Source organism: Carettochelys insculpta, chromosome 20, assembly GCF_033958435.1.
Source record: "Carettochelys insculpta isolate YL-2023 chromosome 20, ASM3395843v1, whole genome shotgun sequence".
Lineage (NCBI taxonomy): Eukaryota > Metazoa > Chordata > Testudines > Carettochelyidae > Carettochelys > Carettochelys insculpta.
Window position 1 is genome coordinate 17,857,651 of NC_134156.1, and position 21,796 is coordinate 17,879,446.

Here is a 21,796-nt window from a genome sequence, read left to right on the forward strand (position 1 = left end):
TTACTTAGCACTCTGTATTCTATTTCCAATCCCTTTAGGTATCCAGCCCTTAGGGAGACTTATATGCAGCTACCTGGGAGTTTCAAACATCCCAGATTTTCCCATGTGTTTTGGTTCAGAATAGATTTAAGCCAGTCCTTCTCAGTGTTCTATAACAAAAACTGTGAATGAGTAATCCAATTGTAATAGACCAAATCCTGAGCTCACTAGTCAGTTAAAACTCCCAATTAATAGGAGTTGGGACTGAATAAATGCTAAGTAAAACCCCGAGTTTTTTGAGCCAATAAGGACTAGAGATGAGTGTGACCACCCCTAACTTTGCAGGTGTTAGAGGGAATACAGAACTCAACCCCAGGTCTGAATTTCATCACTTTGTGATGAATTAAACCAACCACCCCACCCCTAACGCAAACAACCTCCAGCACTGGGGTGGTTTAAAATCCAGATCTGTATCCACATTATGTGATTTCTGTCCATATCTAGCACTACTTTCTACCAGTCCCTTCCCTTCAGTAGGGCTGCTGTCTGGACTCTCCGTCGCTTGCTGAGGCATTCTAGACCAAAGTCTGAAACACTAAGATCATTTTTCTCACACCCAGGATCTTTTTACATTGAGTGTTCATAATGTGATTAAGTTGACTCCATTGACATTTAAAGCCCCTGATGGGTGGGCTAGGTGTTTGCTTCCGGAGCCTTCTTAGGACAGGTATCTCTGCTCTTGTGTGCGTTTGCAGGTATACAAGCATATGGGTGCATGCACATGTTTTAGAGAACCCACCATCACATCCTAGGCCCTGCTCACCTCAGGCGACCAGATGTCCTGATTCTATAGCAGGGGTGGGGAACCCAGCTTACTTGGATCTGGTTCACAGAGAGCCTTGGCCCCCTTCCCCCTCAACCTGGACTGGCATGCAAGTGCCAGAAGCTCCGAGACAGGTTAATGAGGCTTTTTTAATCTAATTTTACTTAGTGCTTGTTGAGAGCCAGATCAATGAGGCATGTTTGGGGGCTTTTTTTTTTTCCTCAGTGGCACGCAGCCCTGACCATAAAAGTGTTTCCCCACCTCTTTTTTGCAGGGTCAGTCCTAATATTCAGGGCTTTTGCTTATAGAGGCGTCTGTTACCCCCACCCCACCCAAATTTTTTTACGCTTGCCACCTGTCACCCTACCCTACCTGGTGAGCTTTGTTCCAGGGGGACCTAGGACGGGGATACTCTTCATCTTGACAGTCAACTCAGTCCTCGTCACCTCACTCTAAAGACGCTTTAGAACTCTCCTCCTCCCAAAACCAGGATTTTGCAACTGTTGGTTTTGGCCGTATGTTTGTTGCCTGCCCCCCCACCCCCATCTTCAGTCCTTTGTTCTTGCAGCCAAACCTTTCATTTATTCTATTCATTCAGCACCCAGAGAATAGAAGAGATTCGGTGTTACCCTTTTCCTTCTTGCGCAAGTACCACCAGAAAACAGAAGCTGCTATGGCAATTACAGCCAAGACCAGGGCAGCAATAAACCCTTTCTGCCACACAGCCAGGACAACTGGAAACAAGAAGAGACACGTGATGACACATGCAGTGATATGTAGTCACTCCTGCGGGGTTGCATCTCCCAATCTTCCCTGCAGTGGTTAGAGCATTGGTCTTGTAAACCCAGGACTCTTAGTTCAAGTCCTTGAGGGGATCTTCCAAGGGTCTGGGGCAGGTTAGATTAAAAAAGAAAAATCCACCAGGGATGGTGACAGGTCTTGCTGTGGGTGCCAGGGACTAGACCCAATCATCTCTCAAGACCCCTTCCAGTTCTATGATACACAGTAAGCTCTTTCATATTTTTCCAGGCCCTATGTGCTCCAATGAAATTCACCCTGTAAGTCAGGAAATTCTCTGCAGAAGGGGGCGGGGGAGGGCGTGGAATTTTAAAGGACCAATACATTAAGATGCCTTCCTTCCTGTCATTTAAAACATTACAGCTGTGGTAAGAGATGCCAAGATTCTAGGTAACCCCAATATTACATGCGATAATAGATTTGAGATAGACCCACTCTGGTAGTATTCAGAGCAGTGTAAGCACCTCGTGCTGCACTTAGTGTGTGCCACCTGGAACACAGCTTACCTTTTACGGGCAGCAAGTTGCTTCGCACAGGTAAGCGGGCTTCGTTGGAGGCTTCGCAAAAATATTTCCCTGTGTCCTGCTTGTTCAATGCTTTCTTCTGCCAGGTGACCCTGGTATCCATTTTGCTTTCATAAAATAAAGGTTTCTTCTCATTTTGTTTAAAAATGCTGAAGTTGATTGGCAAAGATCCTTCACTTACGGTGCAGAGAAAGGCAATATCGCCCCCATTTTCCACTTCCCCATAGGGTAAGCTTCCAAGGCTTACATTCCTAACAGGAGCTGCAAAGGGAAGCAGGGGGAAAAGACATATCATCAGGTTATAAAATACTATTGTAGAAATGCATAGTTTGGTGCCAGTTCATCTTCATGCCAAAAAGATTGACAGCCCATGGCATTTGTATTCAGTTATTTACATGTTTCCTAGCCAGCCTCTGCTCAGAAGCAGTGCCCATTGATTTATATGTAATTTGATAGTGCCTAGTCGCTAGCATACTCATGGCTGCTCAGAAAAACAAAAAATAAAAACAAACCAAAAGCAGAGAAAGTTCAATCCACAACCTATTAAAATCAATGGGAGTCTTCCCATAACTTCAATGGGTTTTTAAACAGAGAACAACTTAGATGATATTACTAACAATATCAACCAGATCCCCAGCTAATGTAAATCATCACAGCATCACTGGCTTCAGCAGAGATATTCTATCTTACCCCACCTAAGAATCTGGCACAAGACCTGTAAATAATGTAAAGCTGATTTTCTCAATCAATTAATAGTGAACACTGACAGCTAAAAGACCAAGTTTTCCCCTGGTGGAAGGAATGAACCAAATGGCTCAGATTTCTCATTTTATTGTGTATAAAAACAAAAAATAGGAGATCATTTACTTTAATGAATGTATTTATGTGTAGTCAAAATACAAGTGCTTAGATCTGATATTTTATTAGATATGCTAGTGCTTAAAAGTCAATCTAATTACATAAAAATGTCAATGTAAAGAACAAGGTATATATGTTATACAGCCAAAGCACTCCCTAGAATAAAAGAACATTAATGTTGCAAAAGTCAAAAGGATCACAGTCAGAATTTAGGAAATGACCTAATTCAAGTTTCCTGTGGAACCTTAATTCAGCCCCTTTTTGCACATGCATTAAGATACAGTCTTTAAGAACATGAACACATTACTATTTATTCCACAGGATCTCTGTTTCATTCAGGACACCAGTTAGATGACACTGAATCACAGAAGATTATGGTTAGAAGAAACCTCAGGAGGTGTTCTTGTTCAAACACCTGCCCAAAGGAGAACCAAGCTCAACTAAATCATCCCAGCCAGGCCTTAAAAATCCTCTTAGGATGGAAATTCTACCATGATACTGCATAACCCATTCAGTCCTCTTAGTGAAGTAGTTTTTCCTAGTATCCAACCTAGACCTTCTCCATTGAATCTTGAGACCATTGCTTCTTGCTCTGTCACCTGGCACCAGAGAACAGCCTGGATCTTTGGAACCCCACTTCAGGTAGCAGAAGGCTGCTATCAGAAGCCCCCTCACTCTTCTCTTCTGCAGACTAAATAAGCCCAGATCCCTCAGCCTTTCCTCATAAGTCATGCATCCCAACCTAATCATTTTTGCCCTCCCATGAACACTTGCCAATTTGTCCTCATCCTGTCTGTAATGGGTAGCCCAAAACTGGACACAGTTCTCCAGCTGTGTCTCACCAGTGCCAAAGAGAAATAGTCACTTCCCTCAACCTGCTGGCAGTGCTCCTACAAGGCAGCCCAACCTGCCATTAGCGTTCTTGGCAACAAGGACACACTGTTGACGCAAAGCAAGCTTCTCATCCACTATTCTGCCCTTTTCTGCAGAATAGCTACCTATTCATATTTCTTTGACCATATTAGCCCATGTCTTATTTAATGCATATCACACAAACCCTGCACTTCATACAGAATTATTATATGTCTGAATCAGCTTAGTATCTGAGTGCCATCCTTACTCTTTCAGCAGTTTCCTGCTTCATTCACCACACACTGCCATCTCATTCACCAGAGCGTTGGATGGATGTTAGTCAGGAAAACATTGTCCGCCTGCTGACCAATAATGGTTTGGGGGCGTTTTGAAGAGGTGGGATTATCTGGCTGTCCAAGCCGGAGAAATTCCATTAGGAATGCTTAGGAGCTGCCAAAGCAGCTGGAAGAGGGGTAAGTAGAAGATAGCAGGTTGAGGGTTTTCTCCCCTGGACCGGGCACCCTGCCCCAGTAGTCTTCTTCTGTTGTTCATCCCCAGGAGCACCACCTGGTGCTAGAGCTCCTTGCAATTTCCAAGGTGAAGGAAGCAAAAGGAGAGAGAGGAGGAAGGATGAGGCTTCTCTCAGCCTACCCCTGCTCCCCACAGACCCACCAAGATAACCCCCGTAGTTCATGCCCCTTCTCTGGGCTCAGAAGGGGGCAGACACTCTCCCAGAGATAGGGGAAGAGCAAGATGGGCTTGTCTGACCTTCTCTTATGGACTAGCACTGGGACTGATCACCCATCCTACCCTTCGCAAATAGCAGCAGCTTTCTTCAGCTGCCAGCTAACATAGGTAAGTTAAGAGGTAGCAGTCTGTACAGCAGTGCAGAAGGTTCAGCATGCAAACCTTGCTGATGCTGCGTGATGGTACAGCTGGTACAGTTGACCATGATAGAATTTGATTTTTATCTTTTTCCTTTAAGGAAAATTGGAGGAGGGGAGTGCTTTTTTTTTTCTTTGTCTTTTGTTACAGTTAAATATCCAAAAGTTAGGGCAAGCCAGAATTCAGGATGCCTGGGTAACCTTAATTCATCCCCTCTGTGCATACATATCATGATGGTCTTTAATGACATCATATGCTACTTTTTCTACAAAATCCCTGCCTCATTCGATGGGCCTGCTCTGGAGATGAATTAGAATGGTCTGGTGAATGAGATGGCAGCATGTAGTAAATGAAGCAGGAAACCATTGAAAGAAGGAAAATCGTGATTTTTTTAAAACTGTTTTCTGTAGGTATCTTTTATAAAGTGAATAGAATTTCACAGGACAATGAAAAGGCACTTCTGTGTCCCATCGGCATTCTCTTTACTGAATATCAAAGGCCTGTTTTACCAATGAGTTGCAAAAAGTTGCAAGACTTCTTTACAATGGCAAGTGCTAGGCAACCTAAATCATCTTTCAACTCCCCAGTTAATCAGATTGTACAGAGTTGATTGTCTCCCTTTCCTGCATACCTTGAATGCAGCTTGCTTTATTACTGCAAGCACTTCAAGGCATGGACCATTCCTGTCTTTATGACCCCAATACTTCAAGGGTTATTAATGTGATTAACTTTAAGCACAAAAAGTCATGGGATTACTCACATGGATATTAGCCAGGATACGTAAGATTGGTGTCCCTAGCCTCTGTTTGTCAGAGGTTCGAAATGGATGTCAGGAGAGGGATTGATTTCGTGATTACTTGTTCTGTTCACTCTCTCTGGGGCATCAGATATTGGACTCTGTTGGAAGACAGGATACTGGGCTAAATGGACCATTGGTCTGACCCAGTGTGGCCCTTCTTATGCTATTATGCTTAACTTTAACCATGTGCATACCCATCTGCTGGGGGTGGGTCTATATTTGTCCAGTGCCTAATAATAAAATATTAATAATAGTAATAATAACAACAACAACAACAACAACAACATCATCCAGGGAGCATGCGAACAGGGTGGTTGCTAACAGGAGGAAGTTTTGAGAGGGGTTCTCCTGGGAAAGGAGGGGGCAAACTACAGCACCTTTGGGTAAGTGGCTCTCTGGAGTGTGTGGGTGCCTGGGTTTGGGGGTTCTGGGCCTGGGTTTGTCTGTTTGTTTGGTGTTTGGAGTGCTGTGCTGTCTGTTTGTTTGAAAGGCCATGTGCTCAGGCTGGCCATGTGCTCAGGCTGCGTGCCGATTGGCTGAGCGGTAGTCAGAGGGAGGGGCTCTCTCAGGTAGGCCAGAGCTCTAAAGCCCTGCTGGCAAGCGACCAGGGAGGATGTGACTGGGTGCATGCGAACAGGGTGGTTGCTAACAGGAGGGAGTTTTGAGAGGGGAGTTTAGAGGAGGAGCTTAGAGGGAGCTAGTTACTACTTCAGGTGTGAGATGCAGCATCATCCCCAACTGCTGGCTGGAGCTGAGGGACCCGCTGCAGCATGAGGGGCGGGGGGGTGAGATTGAGGGATGTCAGTGGTGGGCAAGTGGTTTGGGGGCATCTGGTATGGCTGTCAGGATGGCAGCACCCACGGAGGCTGCTTGCGGCGTGCTGGCCCAGATTGCATGGCTTCCAGGCCCAGTCTTGCGCTCCCTGCATGCACGCGCCGCACCAGATCTGTGGGGCTCCAGGGACAGCCGTAGCCAGATGAAGAGTTGGTAGCTTTGGCTGGGACCCAGGGTGCGGCTGGGCTGCAAGATCGGCGCCTTCCTGGAGGACGTGGGGCTGCAGCAGCATTTGGCCAGGTGCGGAGAGGCCAGGGGAAGGGGGACCTGGGGGCAACGAGAACTGATAGGGGGCAGTGTGGTGCAGTCAGGAGACATGGGAGTGGATGGGGGAAAAGGGGACAGGGAGGAAGGATCTGGGGAGTGATGGTAGCCGATGAGAGGCAGAGGGATGGGGAGGAGGGTCCTGGGGAGGCGAGGTGGTTGTCACGAGGAGCTTTGGGGACATGTGGTGCCAGGGAGGTGCAAGAGGTAGTGGGACCGTACCCACGTTCTCCATGCCCCACTGCCTTGTGGGTTATCCTGGAAAGGAGCAAGGCTAAGGGAGTAAACCCTGACAGAAAATCCGGAGGGGAGTCCTAAGGCGGTTCTGTGCCAACTTCTGGCATTGACCCGGCAACTTCTGCAGCTGAGCTGGTACCAGACGTAGAGGTTATCCTCTCCTTTGGACTATATCAGTAAAGCTGAGAGGGGAACACTGGCGTCTGGGCAGCCCAGGGTCCCAATAATTGCCCAAGCTCACGCCTGGAGAGGTACTCCAGCATCGCTAACAGTGTTGAACCAACATGGGAGGTAACAGATACCAGTTATAAGCTCTTGCTCGATTGGCGTAGAGAACGAGCGCCAGGGGTTGCCTCCAACGGTGGGAGAGATTGTCGCATCTCACTGGACAGTCACCACCCGCCTCAAGCTGGGCAGCCCCCAGCCAATAGGGTACTGTCCCGCCACAGTTCACCTGCCTCACTGGGTGCGTGAGGCTTAAGGTTCCCAAACCTGACAAGTGACCTGAAAAGGCTCCAAGTTGACATTGCTGCTCTGCAAGAGACACGCCTCGCAGATTCGGGATTTCTAAAGGAAAAGGACTACACCTTTTTCTGGCAGAGTAAAGCCTGAGAAGAACCCAGGGAGCATGCTGTTGGCTTTGCCATCAGAAACACCCTTCTACAAATGGTGGAATTAGTCATGGGTGGATCAGAAAGACTCTTTCAGGTCATACTTCAAACTTGCGCTCGTCCTGTCCACCTGATCAGCGCTTATGCCCCAATCCTGTACGCCGCACCGGAAGTAAAAGACAGGTTTTATGACGTGCTTAGTGCTGCCATAGCACAAATACCTGCTCGCGAACAACTGCACATTCTGGGTGACTTCAATGCGAGAGTTGGAGCCAATCGTGACTTGTGGCCTTCCTGCTTAGGCCACTTTGGTGTGGGAAAAATGAATGAAAATGGTCAGCGTCTTCTTGAACTTTGCACTTACCACAATCTGTGCATCACAAACACATTTTTACAAACTCAAGCCACAGCACAGAGTGTCATGGAGAAACCCACGCTCAAAACACTGGCATCAACTAGACATGGTCATCGCTAGACATGATAACCTCAAAAACGTCCTTCTGACACGCAGCTATCATAGTGCTGAATGCGATACAGATCGCTCGTTAGTTTGCTCCAAACTCAAGGTGATTCCCAAGAAGCTGCACCGCTCAAAACCAACTGGAAGGCCCCGCATCGATGCCAGAAAGACGGCAAACTCAGAGAGAGCTGAAAAGTTCAGAGCGACCCTCGAGGAGAATCTGTGCAGCAACCCTGGGGGTGCCGATGTGACATCCAGATGGCAGCATCTGAGGGATACAATGTACAACACAGTCTTGTCGGTGTTTGGAAGAAGAGCTAGAAACACTAATGACTGGTTCGAAGCTAACTCCAAAGAGATGATTCCAGCCATCGAAAAAAAGCACGCTGCGCTCCTGGAGTACAAACGTTTGCCAAGCCAGAATACCCTGCAAGCGCTCAGAGCAGCCAGAAAAACAGTACAGCAGATGGCCAGGCGCTGTGCCAACAACTACTGGCTTGAGCTATGCAGCAGCATCCAGACCAGTGATGACTTTGGTGACCTCAGGGGAATGTACGAGAGCATCAAGAAGGCATTAGGACCCACCCAGAACAAGATGGCACCTCTGAAATCCAGATCTGGTGAGGTCATCACTGACAAAGCCAAACAGATGGAGTGCTGGGTCGAGCACTACTCCGAGCTGTACTCACGCAAGAACATTGTGGTCGACTCAGCCCTCAATGCCGTCGAACTCCTCCCAGTAATGGACGAACTGGACCAGGAACCAACTGTGGATGAACTGAAGAAAGCCATCGACAATATTGCAGTAGGAAAGGCCCCGGGCCAGGATGGTACCACCAGAGGTAATAAAGTGTGCCACAGACACTCTCCTGGAACCCCTACATGAGCTACTGTGCCTGTGCTGGAGAGAGGGAGAGGTTCCACAGAACATGCGCGAAGCTAACATCATAACCTTGTATAAGAACAAAGGAGACAGAAGCGACTGCAACAATTACCATGGAATCTCCCTCCTAAGCATCATTGGTAAACTGTTTGCTCGCGTCATCCTCGGCAGACTCCAGAAGATTGCTGAGAAGATGTATCCCGAATCACAGTGCGGATTCCGCACAGAGAGATCTACCGTCGACATGGTCTTCTCTCTGAGGCAGCTGCAGGAGAAATGCAGGGAGCAGAGGAAGCCACTCTATATTGCCTTCATTGACCTAACCAAGGCCTTCGACTTGGTCAACAGGGATGGACTGTTCAAACTGCTCCACAAGATAGGATGTCCGCTGAAGGAGTTTTGCCTTCTCCCTCCTACATGTTTCCCAGGCCTGGCTGGGCTCTTGGCATCTAGACGGAACACCTGCTCTCGTGTAGGCAAGCCGCCGGGAGCTGTGTTGTTTTGATTGGGTGTTTTTGAGAGTCCATGTTCAAGGACTGGGAGGATTGATGTGGCTTTTTTAGAGATAGAAGTGCTGAGCCAGTTATATTGTAGCTGACTGCTTTTCTCATAATAATGTGCTCTCACTTGGTTATAAAAGCTGTGAGAATAATAAATTTAGGGCCTTCAGACTATAGAACTGTTGGCCCCCTGCTGTCTATGTTCGTCTTTGTCTTTCATCCCTCGCGGTATCGCACCTCTGGGACCTGTCACTAAAAAGAAATACAACATCTGGCGCCCGAACAGGGACACGGAGGTGAGAAGCGTCCATGTGGCGAGGAAGGTGTATCAATACCGGAGGGACCGAAGAGGATTTCTAGACCGGGTGAGTCAGACCTTCGGGATTTGGGCAGGGTTAAGATGGGGAATTCTCCATCTTCTTACTCCTCTTATATTGAATTGCCTCAGACCTTATTGAGAAGCTCAGGAGTAAAAGTAAAACAAAGTACATTTCAGAAACTTTTTGATCTTATTTGTAAGCATTGTTACTGGTTTACCCCAAGTGGGAAAAATGCTTTGAATTTGAAACAGTGGAGATTGATTATGAGAGCCCTGCGTCGAGCGCACCAAAGAGGGGAAATTATCCCACTCCCCGTTTGGTCTCTTTGTAATCTTGTAGTCCGTGCCTTAGAGCCGTTGCAGTTTGGCTCTGAAGAGGGTCGCTCCCTCTCCCCGGACTCTTTAGCGGAAAGAGGAGCCAGACGCGGGGTTCCCAAGGGAGATGGGGCCTTATCGGAGGAATCAGGAGATTCTAGTGAGGAGGGCCAAGAGGATCAGCCTATTACAGGAGATGAAAAGACAGGGAACTTTGAACAGCAGAAAAATCATACTGCCCGTGAAACATCATCGGGCTTTTTCCCTGTTAGTGTTTGTGTGGCTCGGCCGGAGCCCGATTTCCCTCCCCCCGCCCCGCCTTCCCCGCCTACCAAGGAGGAAGGCCCCAATGGGGCTTTATCAGAGGAATCATGGTTGCAGCTCTGTAAGCAGAGAACTGCTTGTAAACTAAAAGAGAAAAAGGAATATTGGAGTAGTTTTGTATCTGGCTGTTAGAAACAGCTCCTTGGACAAAAGCCCAGATAATAAGACCTTGAAGAAACTGCCCAAGTCTGAAAGCTTTAGTTGAAGTCCTTAACTCTTTGTGGTACAAAGTGTAGTTATGTAAACATTTATGTTGTGGTGTATGTGTCATGGAGTTTTGTTCACATTAATTGTTTTGCTAACACGTGTTTGTGTCTTGTTATGGAGTTTTGTTCAATGTTGTCTGTCTGTCTGTTTGTTTGTCCTGCTGGTGCATCCATAAGGAGGGGATGCCTTCCGATATGGACACCTTTCACTATAGGAATAAAAGATCTAAATCCCTTTAGTGATACTTAAAAAGGTAATATCCAATAAAATGTCACTCTGGAAAATAAGCATGTGATTTGAGGTTAAGAGTAAGTGAGTAAGTCCTTAACTCTGAAGGGTCTGGAGAAAATTTAGAGTGAGTAGCCTGCAGAGTTCAGAAAGAACTGAGCATATTTGTAAATGGAATATTCCAATATGTAACCTGCCACCCCAAAGGGGGTAGAAAAGTATTCTTTTGTCTTTCAGAAACACAGAGAAAAGCTGGTAGTTACTGAAGAACAACCTAAACATCATGAATCTCTTTTTAAAATGAAGAATGTGGTTTTGTATTTTATGTTTGTGCTTATCTTTTTAATAGCATTATCAAATTGTCTATGTTGGTAAGCTAAAATATATATGGACTTATGAAAACAACATGGTCTGTATATTGCTGCCTTATTAAATGCCTTGGCTGGCACAGCAGCTAAAGCTGCAGACCTTTTCCCTCCTGGGCCACTTCCCTGTTTCCCATTTTTATAGATTCCCAGTCTCCTATTGCAACCCTTATTGATATTGTATTATTTTAAGATCAGGCCCTAAATTCAGAAGAAACTATTTAGAGACTGGATGAATGCCTTTTGCATCCTGAACACCTTTGGTGCTCCCCGGACGGCCGCCTAGTTGCACCCAAGGTCCTTCTCCTTTATTTTGCGTGCATGCACCACAGCCTGACTCATGTAAGCGAAGCAGGGAAATAATTATTGCTGTTCAAGCAAATTGGTTTGCTTCTAAATTCTCCTAAGTAGCCCAAACTATTGTCTGGCTTGCCCTGCTTGCCAAGCCCACGATATGGGCAAATCTGTAAAGACAGTTTTGGCAACCAGATTTCTGCCTTTAGGACTGTTCTTGAAGTTATAAATGAGCTTCATTCAGCTACCCAAATGTAAATCTTTTAAAAGTTGTGCTGGTTATTGTTTGTTTGTTCTCGGGATGGGTAGAGGAATGTCCATGCTGGAAAGCTGATACTGCATAGAACTCCACCTTAATTAAGGAATCCCTATGGAAGGTGGGAATGCCTAGTGAGTACCACCAGGCCACCCAGCAACCCCTAAGTAGAGGGCATGCGTTAGCCCAGCAAAAGAATAACACCCCGGCTGCACAGCTAAATAACCTGGCAGATGCAGCAGCCCAGATCTCTGCCACCCAAGTAAATTGGAAACGTTTGTATCTATGGCTACAAGAGACCCTGGGGCATACAGGGAGTGATGAGCTGGTACAGTAAGCACATATCAGGGGGTGGCCTATCACCCACCAACAGGCTAGAGACCTGTTGCAAGCCTGTACTATCTGTGCTATAAACCTGAAAACATACAGCTGAAGGACAGCGATTTGCCAGACTAAGAGATGGGAAAACACTATGGGCAACCTGGCAGGTTAATTACATTGGCCCACTTCCTACTACCAGGCACAGGTGTAAGCACCTCTTGACTGGAATGGAAGTTGTTTCAGGAATTGGTTTGTATACCCTGCCCCATTGGCAACAGGACTGTTCACAATTATGGGACTAAACCGCTTAACAGCAATTGTCCCAGCACCCCATGAAATCCAGTCTGACAACAGCTCACATTTTAAAAACAAACCCCCTATCCAACAGCATAGTCAAGTGCTGGAATGGGCTATTAAAAAGCCACTTGAGGCCCACGGCTGGCACTTGGGAAAACAGGCTGGATAAGGTGGTACAGCGACTGAACAACCGACAGACCCCTATGGGCAGTCCAATCAGCAGAGGATTTTTCCCTATTGGGAGAAATTTCTCAACTTCGGCTGTGCCACTCAAGGACTCCAAATCTAATCCTGGAGATACTGTTGTAATTAAACACCCTAGCCTGGGAACACAGACTCATGTACTGCACTCTTACAAAGGTGGGGGTGTAGACTGCTTTACACTCTAAAAGGGAACCAATAACCATTACCAAGCCTTGGATCACATCCAAGATTGGCTGACCTTGTGTTTTCTCCCCAGAAAAGAAGGAACCACCTGGAATGCACATTTCCCTGGGAGGAAGCAAGGCAATGGCCACCTGTAACATCAGTACACACCAAAGAATTTTAATGTATATAATATATGCATGTTGCTAGATGCCATATTAATATTAATAGACTTTTTAGTAATTGTTATAGATCTAGTTGTGTTGTAGCTATTTTTAACTCAGATGACAGCATTGCACCTGAACTTCTCCTCATCTTCCTGTCTACCTTGCTGACCTTTGCCACGCTCCAGGGAAACCCTGATCTCAACAGTCTTCAAAAATTGTCCATTAAGGCAAAGGCTAAACTTAAATGGGTGAAGCAACAAATTCACTCAGCGCAGTTGCAAAATGCCATATTAAAATGAATCTTTTTGCCAAAATAAGGTGGTAAAAACTTTATCCACCTATTTGAATAAGATTGCTGACATAATCTATCGAGGCCGCTCCCGCTGTAAACAGCTCACAGGATGGGACCCTCATTCAATTACGGTCCCTCTCACCTCAAATCAGGTTAACCAAAGCTTTAAAAACAATATGCAATGGCAGATTAGCCTGTCTAATTATGTGGGAGAAATTGATGATCATTATCCTAATGCCAAGCTGTTTACCTTTCTTAAAAGGACCCCGTTTATTTTAATCTACCATAGTCAGGCACCAACCCCTTGTTAATGCTGCAACATTTTTTATTGACGCTAATGGGCCTGGCAAGGCCGGTTATACCGGCCCAGTTACCAAGGTATGGCAAACCCCTTACAATTCCGTACAAAAGGCTGAACTTGCTGCTGTTATGCAGCTGCTTATTGATTATTTGCACCCTGTCAATATAGTCACTGATTCCCAATATGTTGAATTTACTGTCCGACAGATAGAAACAGCTACCATTTTATCTTGTTTTGAATTGCATGAAATGTTTTTGCAATTGCAATCCCTTGTTAGATTTTGCATGCACCCTATTTTTATTATACATGTTCGTGCTCATTCTGGCCTACCGGGACCAATAGCTGCAGGAAACCAGAGTATTGATCAGCTGTTGGTAGGTACCACCCAGCAAGCAAAGGATTACCATTCCTTAACTCACATTAACACATCTGGCTTGACTCGTAAGTTTTACATTACCAAAAGTCAAGCACAGCAAATAGTGGCCCAGTGCCCCACATGTGGGCCCATTACTGCCCCTACCTTTTCCCCGGGAGTAAATCCCCGTGGACTCAATGCAAATGACTTGTGGCAGATGGATGTTACACACATCCCCTCTTTTGGGAAATTAAGCTTTGTACATGCATCCATTGACACGTATTCTGGATTTTTATGGGCCACCCCGCTAGCAGGGGAGACCACAAATCATGTAATTCAGCATTTATTAGAGACGTTCAATATTTTGGGAGTCCCCAAACACATTAAAACAGATAATGGACCGGCTTACACCTCACAGCGGTTTGCCGCATTTTTAACACAATGGGCCATTCAGCATACCACAGGTATTCCTTATAACCCTCAGGGTCAAGCAATTATTGAAAGAGCCCATAGAACACTTAAAAACATGATAGAAAACAAAAAGGGGGAGTATGGACATCACATTTAGGAAAAATAACACCCAGACAGCAATTACATATGGCTCTCTTTATTCTTAATTTTTTAAATAGTTCCACTATAAATGATGTGTCCGCTGCAGAAAAACATTGGTCTACTAGCAAAAGAAAGAACTTGAATCAACCCATATATTGGAAAAATTATGAAGGACAGTGGGTTCCAGGAACGGTTAAGATCTGGGGCAGAGGGTTTGCTTGCATCTTTACAGATCTTGGAGAAACACACTGGGTACCGGCTCGACACATCAAGCCAAGATATGACAACCCCCAAGCGAGCGAGGATGGCGCCCCTGTTTGATATCGTTCCCCCCGTGGAAGAAATGAGAGCGCTGAACGTGGGAGAACACGTTCGAACCCCACTGGCTCGAACGCGTCGGACAACCCCACCTACCTGGGGACAGATCAAGAAACTTTCTCAAGAAGCCGAGAAGGTACTGATTGAGACCCAGAAGCTTAAGACAGCTGCTTTGCTGTTTCTGGCCGTGCTGGCGGTACTGACCACAACCGTAAGTGCATCAACACAAAATTTCACATACTGAGCATATGTGCCTAACCCTCCCCTTAACTGTGCTATTCATTGATTGGAGCCCTGTTGGCTCGGCTCGGCGAAAGAATATCGTGTTGGACCTCAAATGGCATAAGGCAAATAATAGTATATATATAAGTGCCCAAAGAAATATTGTCTGGCATTGGAGGTGGTATGTCCCCTCCAGCCCCTTATTTACCTTTTGGCCCCATCCATGACTCATTATGGAAATTAGCCACAGCCCTATAACCTGTGCGAGCATGGAGAGGGATGTATATCCAAGGAAAAAACAATACCTTTTCAAATGTCACATTTCATTTCAACTCCACCCATTATATCCAAGCTTGCGTTCGCATGCCGTATTTGATAATGATTGGCCCTGCCATATGGAATGAGAGCAATTTCTCTGTTAGTTGTTATAACTGTTTCTTTTATATATGTATTAACCATTCTATTCCCTTTAACCATTCACGAGATAGGATGTATTTATTAAAAGCACGGATTGAAGTATGGATTCCTGTTCAAATGCCTCAGTCTTGGCAGCGATCTCCTGAGATGTACTTCATCGACCAAGCCATAAGCAGAATTCTTAAAAGAGCCAAACGATTTGTCGGTCTGCTGATTGCCGTGATTATGGGACTTATTGCCGTCACAGCCACAGCAGCGGTAGCTGGAGCGGCTTTACATCAAATGATTCAAACCACCGAGTTCGTACAAGAATGGCATGCTAACACAGATGGACTTTGGACTTCTCAACGCCAAGTTGATAGCCAGCTAGCCTCTCAAATGGCTGATCTCCAAAAGGCTGTCATAATGCTTGGCGATCAAATAGTTAGCAGGCAGAAACAACTAAGAATGCAATGTGATTGGAATGTATCTTCTTATTGTGTTACCCCTTTACCTTATAATGATACCCACTTTCCGTGGGCAAATGTGAAAAAACACTTGCTGGGTCAAGGAAATTTGTCAATTGAAATACAACAACTACAGAACCAAATCTTTACCACTTTTGATAAAAAATTAGAACTACTCTCTGGATCGAAATTGTTGGACGGCCTAGTGGATGGCCTGAGTTCTCTGAATCCACTCAAACATATTAAGCTGTTAGGGGGCTCAGCGCTAGTATTGTTAGGCCTGATTTTGATTCTTTTGCTTTTGCTTTGTGTTAATTGGAGGAGAAGCAGAAACCTATCCTCCAATTGCAGGCAGCAAGTTGCTGTTTTTTCTCTGATGTTGCATGGAGTAGCTAGAAAAACAAAAAGGGGGAGATGAAGGAGTTTTGCCTTCTCCCTCCTACATGTTTCCCAGGCCTGGCTGGGCTCTTGGCATCTAGACGGAACACCTGCTCTCGTGTAGGCAAGCCGCCGGGAGCTGTGTTGTTTTGATTGGGTGTTTTTGAGAGTCCATGTTCAAGGACTGGGAGGATTGATGTGGCTTTTTTAGAGATAGAAGTGCTGAGCCAGTTATATTGTAGCTGACTGCTTTTCTCATAATAATGTGCTCTCACTTGGTTATAAAAGCTGTGAGAATAATAAACTTAGGGCCTTCAGACTATAGAACTGTTGGCCCCCTGCTGTCTATGTTCGTCTTTGTCTTTCATCCCTCGCGGTATCGCACCTCTGGGACCTGTCACTAAAAAGAAATACAACAGTCCGCCACAGTTACTCAAGATGATCCAGTCTTTCCACGAAGACATGAGAGGAACCGTCCAATACGATGGCACATTATCGGATGCTTTCAGCATCAGGAGCAGCGTCAAACAAGGATGCGTCCTTGCTCCGACACTGTTCGGGATCTTCTTTGCACTCCTCCTTAAACAAGCCTTTGGATCTTCAACAGAGGGCATCTTTTTGCACACAAGGTCTGATGGGAAACTGTTTAATCTTGCAAGGCTGAAAGCTAAATCTAAGGTGCAGGAAGTCCTCGTCAGAGAGATGCTGTTCGCAGATGATGCTGCTGTCATGTCACACACAGAAGACCAGCTTCAGAAGCTGCTAGATCGGTTCTCCAAAGCATGCAAGGACTTTGGGCTCTCCATCAGCCTAAAGGAGACAAACGTACTTGCTCAGGACGTTGATGTTTCTCCATCAATCAGCATTGACAACTATACGTTAGAGGTCATCCACGAGTTCGTTTACCTCGGGTCCACCATCACTGACACCCTGTCCTTGGAGACTGAGCTAAATAGGAGGATTGGTAAAGCAGCCACAACTCTGTCCAGACTCAGCGAGAGTGTGTGGAATAACAACAAGCTGTACACTCACACCAAAATGCAAGTCTGCAGAGCCTGCATCCTCAGCACCCTCCTTTACGGCAGTGAGACTTGGACCCTGTACGCCCGCCAGGAAAAGAGGCTGAACGTGTTCCACTTACGCTGCCTCAGGTGCATCCTTGGAATATCGTGGAAGGACAGAGTGTCCAACACTACCGTCCTTGAGCAAGCTGGAATCCCAACTATGCACACCCTCCTCAGGCAGTGTTGGCTCCACTGGCTTGGCCACGTCCACAGGATGAATGATGGAAGGATCCCAAAAGACATCCTGTATGGAGAGCTAGCCTCTGGTAAAAGACCTCCCAGATGCCCCCAGCTGCGCTACAAAGATGTTTGCAAGAGGGACCTCAGGGAAGCAGACATCAAGCCAGACAGCTGGGAGGAGCTGGCAGATGATCGCAGCAGATGGAGGCAGGAACTATACAAGGGCCTTCACAAGGGTGAGTTGAGGATCAGACAGCTAGCAAAGGAGAAGCAAGCCCACAGAAAGCACAGCAAGGACCTGCCAGACACCCATTACATATGCAACAGATGCAGCAGGGACTGTCACTATCATGTGGGTCTTCACAGTCACAGCCGACACTGCAAATGAGGATGCCAAACGGAACTATGAAGGGCGCGATCCATAGTCTACGTAGACTGAAGGATGCTACTGCTACTGCTAATAATAACAACAACAATAATAATAATATATTAACAACCCAAAGCTGCTAACATGACATAAAAATGATAAAGAACCTGGTTTGTAGAACTACTTGGCGTCTGCAGTTCCGACTTAAACTCAGCTGGAGTTGTAGGTGTTCAGCAGCTCTGAAAATCAGGACTAAAGGCAACTATATGTTGTGGAATTTGTAAATTATTAAAACTGCAGATCTAAAGATATGATTCTAATGGACTATACCCTTGTGTTCACCACTTTTACAAAGCTATAATAAATTTGGTACAAAGTATGCCTTGTGAAGTATCATTTGAAAACTCATCGTTCACTGATTATTATCGTCAGGGTAAAAACACGTGGCAACACTGTATAATAAAGTTATAAGATTCTACTGTATGATGTTACTAAGTGTGCAAAATAACCTGGTGACCCCTAAGTGACTGGCCACGCTCGGGCATGTTAGGGTGAATTGCATGGGCACTTGAACAGCGTGGTGAGGCACGTGGGATGGAGGCAGGGTACAGAGACCCTTTTAAAATACTATAAAGAAGTATGCCTCAGCACAAAATGGCTAAAACATTAACCCCAGGACAAGAACTGAGGAACCAAGTAAATTGCGGAAGTCTAAACCAGTTAGCACTGGGATTTACTGGATTGTGCACAGCCTGCATTAACAGCAGTATGTAACTTCAGCAGCATCCACATCCTCTCAGCCTAAATTGAAAAACAGAAAAGACCATGGCCTCTGACCCATCAGGCCAGAGGAACCAGCTGCGTACTTTAACAAGGACAAAATAAGTATGAGATATATAGTTGTGTAAAATGGGGATGGGGGCTGAGGAATTATAAAGGGGGGCTACAATGTAAGGAAGAGGAGGAACTCCTAAATCCTGGAGAGACCGGACGCTGTCTGCGACAAGGCCTGATCACCCTTCGCCGCTCCTCCCTCCTGCTCACGAGTTAGATAGAGTAGGGTGTGAATACCTAATGGTACCACAAAAAATCTGTATTAGTAGTATAGCTAGCTGAAGTAACATGATGCAACGGTGCGTCTTATTCCTGTATCTGCTTAACTATGTAAGTATATGCTCTCAGTAAATGCTCTCATTAACTCTATTTGTATTCTGTCTGTTTGTATCCTGTCCTGTGGCAAGTCTGTCTATATGGTGATGTGTTTATGTTTTAGTTTCATGAGCCTGTAAGGGTCACATGTAAGGCTGAGGCAAAGATGCCCCAGAACCCCCAAAAGAGCTTTGACCCAATGAGCGGGAAGTTCTGAAAGCAGCTGCCTCCGCTGGGAAGCGTGATCCACTGAACCTCCGTGTTCTACGGGACAGAATGTCATTTCTGCCTGTATATCATATCCCACTATTAACCCTTAAGTAGTCCCATCCCTCAAAACTCACACTTCTTGGAGATAGATAACAGCTCTTAGAAATTGAGATAGATAACAGCCAATGAATTCCACCAACCCGTGGGCTGTTTTAGATAACTACTGGGAGTTAGAAAAACCCCAGGGGGTGCTTCTCTTTCTGTTGGGCATAATCCTATTCCTCCTGTTAGTAGTGTGGTGTAAGCCACGGCTATAACTACACCAGTTTCGTAATAGCAGAATCAATCTCAGTGGTGCGGGTCATCACTGAGAAGCAGCCCTCCGTTTTTCCCAGTCCAACACTCCACTCACCTCCACCCTTATTTAGGACTTGGAGCACAGCTTATTTGCTCCTCACTAAGGAATATTCCAATTCTGGGGAAGCAGTCCAATCTAGTGCCTCACGGACTACGGCATCACAGTCAGCATAATCAAGCTGATTATGGGATATCACCCACTTCAGCACCCATTCTTTGGCAAGAAGATGGGCATAAGGGAGACATTTGCATATTGGCAAATAAATAGCTGGATGTTCCCATCCCAAACAATTGCTGTGCTCTGAGACCCAACTGGATGTGCTTCTCAAAGAAGAGAATTGCTTTCAAAAGGTGGGAACACAAGACTCAAATCACCCTCCCTCCTCATGTCTCCTCACAGCATCAACATTTGAAAGACAAAGGAAGTATCAGGAACCTGGCACAGTGGTCCTGACTGAAGCAACTCATCCAGCAAAAGTACATGATGAGAAGAAGTTTTGCTTTGAATTCCTTTAGTTTTTTAGATATTAGCTTTATTTTTTACTTTTTTTACTTCTTTGTAACCCATTCGAACTTTTTATGCCTCTTTCACTTAAAGCGGAGGTCTCAAATTCTTGGCCCCTGGGACATCCCCAGCTGGAGCAAGCCCCAGGGAGTGCAGGGTGTGTATGTCCAACTGCTGCTGCCACCCCGCACCAAGCCCCCTGTGATATTATGGGGGGAGGGGTTCTAGGCACAGCTGAGGGAACCAGTCCTGGGCAAATTGCTTAAAACCAGGCAGGCCACTTACAGCCCAGGCTGGATTTCCTTCTCAATAGGACAAACCAAACCAGCCACAGAAGTATCTCTGCCATCCCCACTGGCCAGCAAACAATCCCACAGATTCTCCAGCGGCTCCTCATGCCCAAACCAGCAATCCTCCTTATTCAGGAGAGAGGCTATGAAAGCCTATTTCACCAAATCCACACAGATTCTTCCAGTCCCCAAAGGGACCAGCCACATTCCCAGGTCACTATATACCCAAAACATCATGCTGCGCCAATCCTTTAGAATCTAAAATCTAAGGGTTTATTAACAAAGAAAGGAAGAATAGGGTGAGAGAGAAAAATTGTTAAAGTGGTACATTACATACGTCAGTTAAAGCTATTGATGCAGGATACAGCTGATGATATAGGCTGCTTTCTTGAAAATCTCTGAAAATACACCCCAAGAGGGATGGGCCCCAGTCCACATAGGCTTAGTTCATGAGGACAGAGAAGCAAGATTGTCACTGCCAGGGCTTTCCTATAGCCTGCCATGTGGACGGAAAAACTTTCTTCTTCCATAAGCCATGCAGGGTCACCTGCCCAGGATGTGTGTTGTGGCACACTGCCATTGGCTGCATCTCAGATGACAAGTCCCAAATTCCTGAGACGTGTATTTGACGCCTGAGTCTTTGTTCACCATCCTGGCTGGGAGAAGACCACACCTCCCATAGTGAACCCTTAGCTCTAAAACATTTCTAATGCAAATATAACATCAATAGCTATAATTTTACACACAAAGATGGTACAGCTATACGAGTACCGTAAACAGATTCACAGCATTACCAGCTTTCACTAGACACCTCACCTGGCCCACCTGGCACAAGATTTGGTGCCATTATATACAATGGTGACAGAAATAGCTTTCATATTTAATTTAAAAATCCAGTAATGTCACCCCCACCCCCGGTAATCCCTAAAGCTGTACCCTCAGGGGACAGGGTGCCATGCAGGGGAGAGGGAGGGGAAAAGGAAAGAAGGTTGGGACCTGGGGAGAGGCAACAGAAAACCCCCAAACCGGGCAGGACTCTCAGGCTGGATTTCCCAACTGCTTCTGTCCGGGATGCCCCACGAGCCAAGAGTTTGAGATCTCTGGCTCAAAGTCTCTTTCTGTAGTTATTAAACATGTTTTATTATTTTATCTAAACTGGTGCATGTTTCAAGTGCTAGAAACCTGCACTTGAAATAATAAGGTTTGTGCATATCATTTCTATCAACAAGATGGCTGATCTTCTGTGAGCTTGTACTGCACAGAAACAAAGAGCTAAGCAATACAAGATGGACATTTTAGGGAGATAAGTCTGGGAAAGGGAATTTGCTGGTGTCACTCTGCAGTATAGCCCTAGCCAGCCCCATACTGAAGCAGTCATATAATTCAGCTGGGAATGATTTTGCAGAAGCTGTATATGAACTGGCTGGGTGCAATGTTCCCTGTAAGCTGAGTGCTGGGCAGCTACCCAGGAATGATTCTGGTGCCGCCCAGGTGATTAGCAGAGTGACCACAGCCATCCACAGTGGTGCATGTTTCTATCAGTGGTTCACATCCAGGCCTGCATTGGTGCATATAAAAATTTATTCTGTGCTTGGATGGAAAAAATCCAAGGGAACACTGGACAGGA

The 21,796-nt window shown here is 45.8% G+C and overlaps 1 protein-coding gene across 20 annotated transcripts in view; it reads right to left on the reverse strand.

The window, feature by feature from the left end:
- PECAM1 (platelet and endothelial cell adhesion molecule 1) overlaps positions 1 to 21,796 on the reverse strand; it is an 80,982-nt gene that overhangs the window by 35,496 nt on the left and 23,690 nt on the right. For all 20 annotated transcript variants that reach the window (XR_012648238.1, XR_012648237.1, XR_012648236.1 and 17 more), the window contains exons 8-9: positions 2,107 to 2,385; positions 1,432 to 1,536 (exon numbers count right to left, since the gene is read on the reverse strand). Coding sequence is in view for 15 of the 20 variants with exons in the window: in XM_075014309.1 (XP_074870410.1) it covers positions 1,432 to 1,536; positions 2,107 to 2,385 (384 nt within the window). In the remaining 5 variants the exon portion in view is untranslated. The remainder of the gene's footprint in view (positions 1 to 1,431; positions 1,537 to 2,106; positions 2,386 to 21,796) is intronic.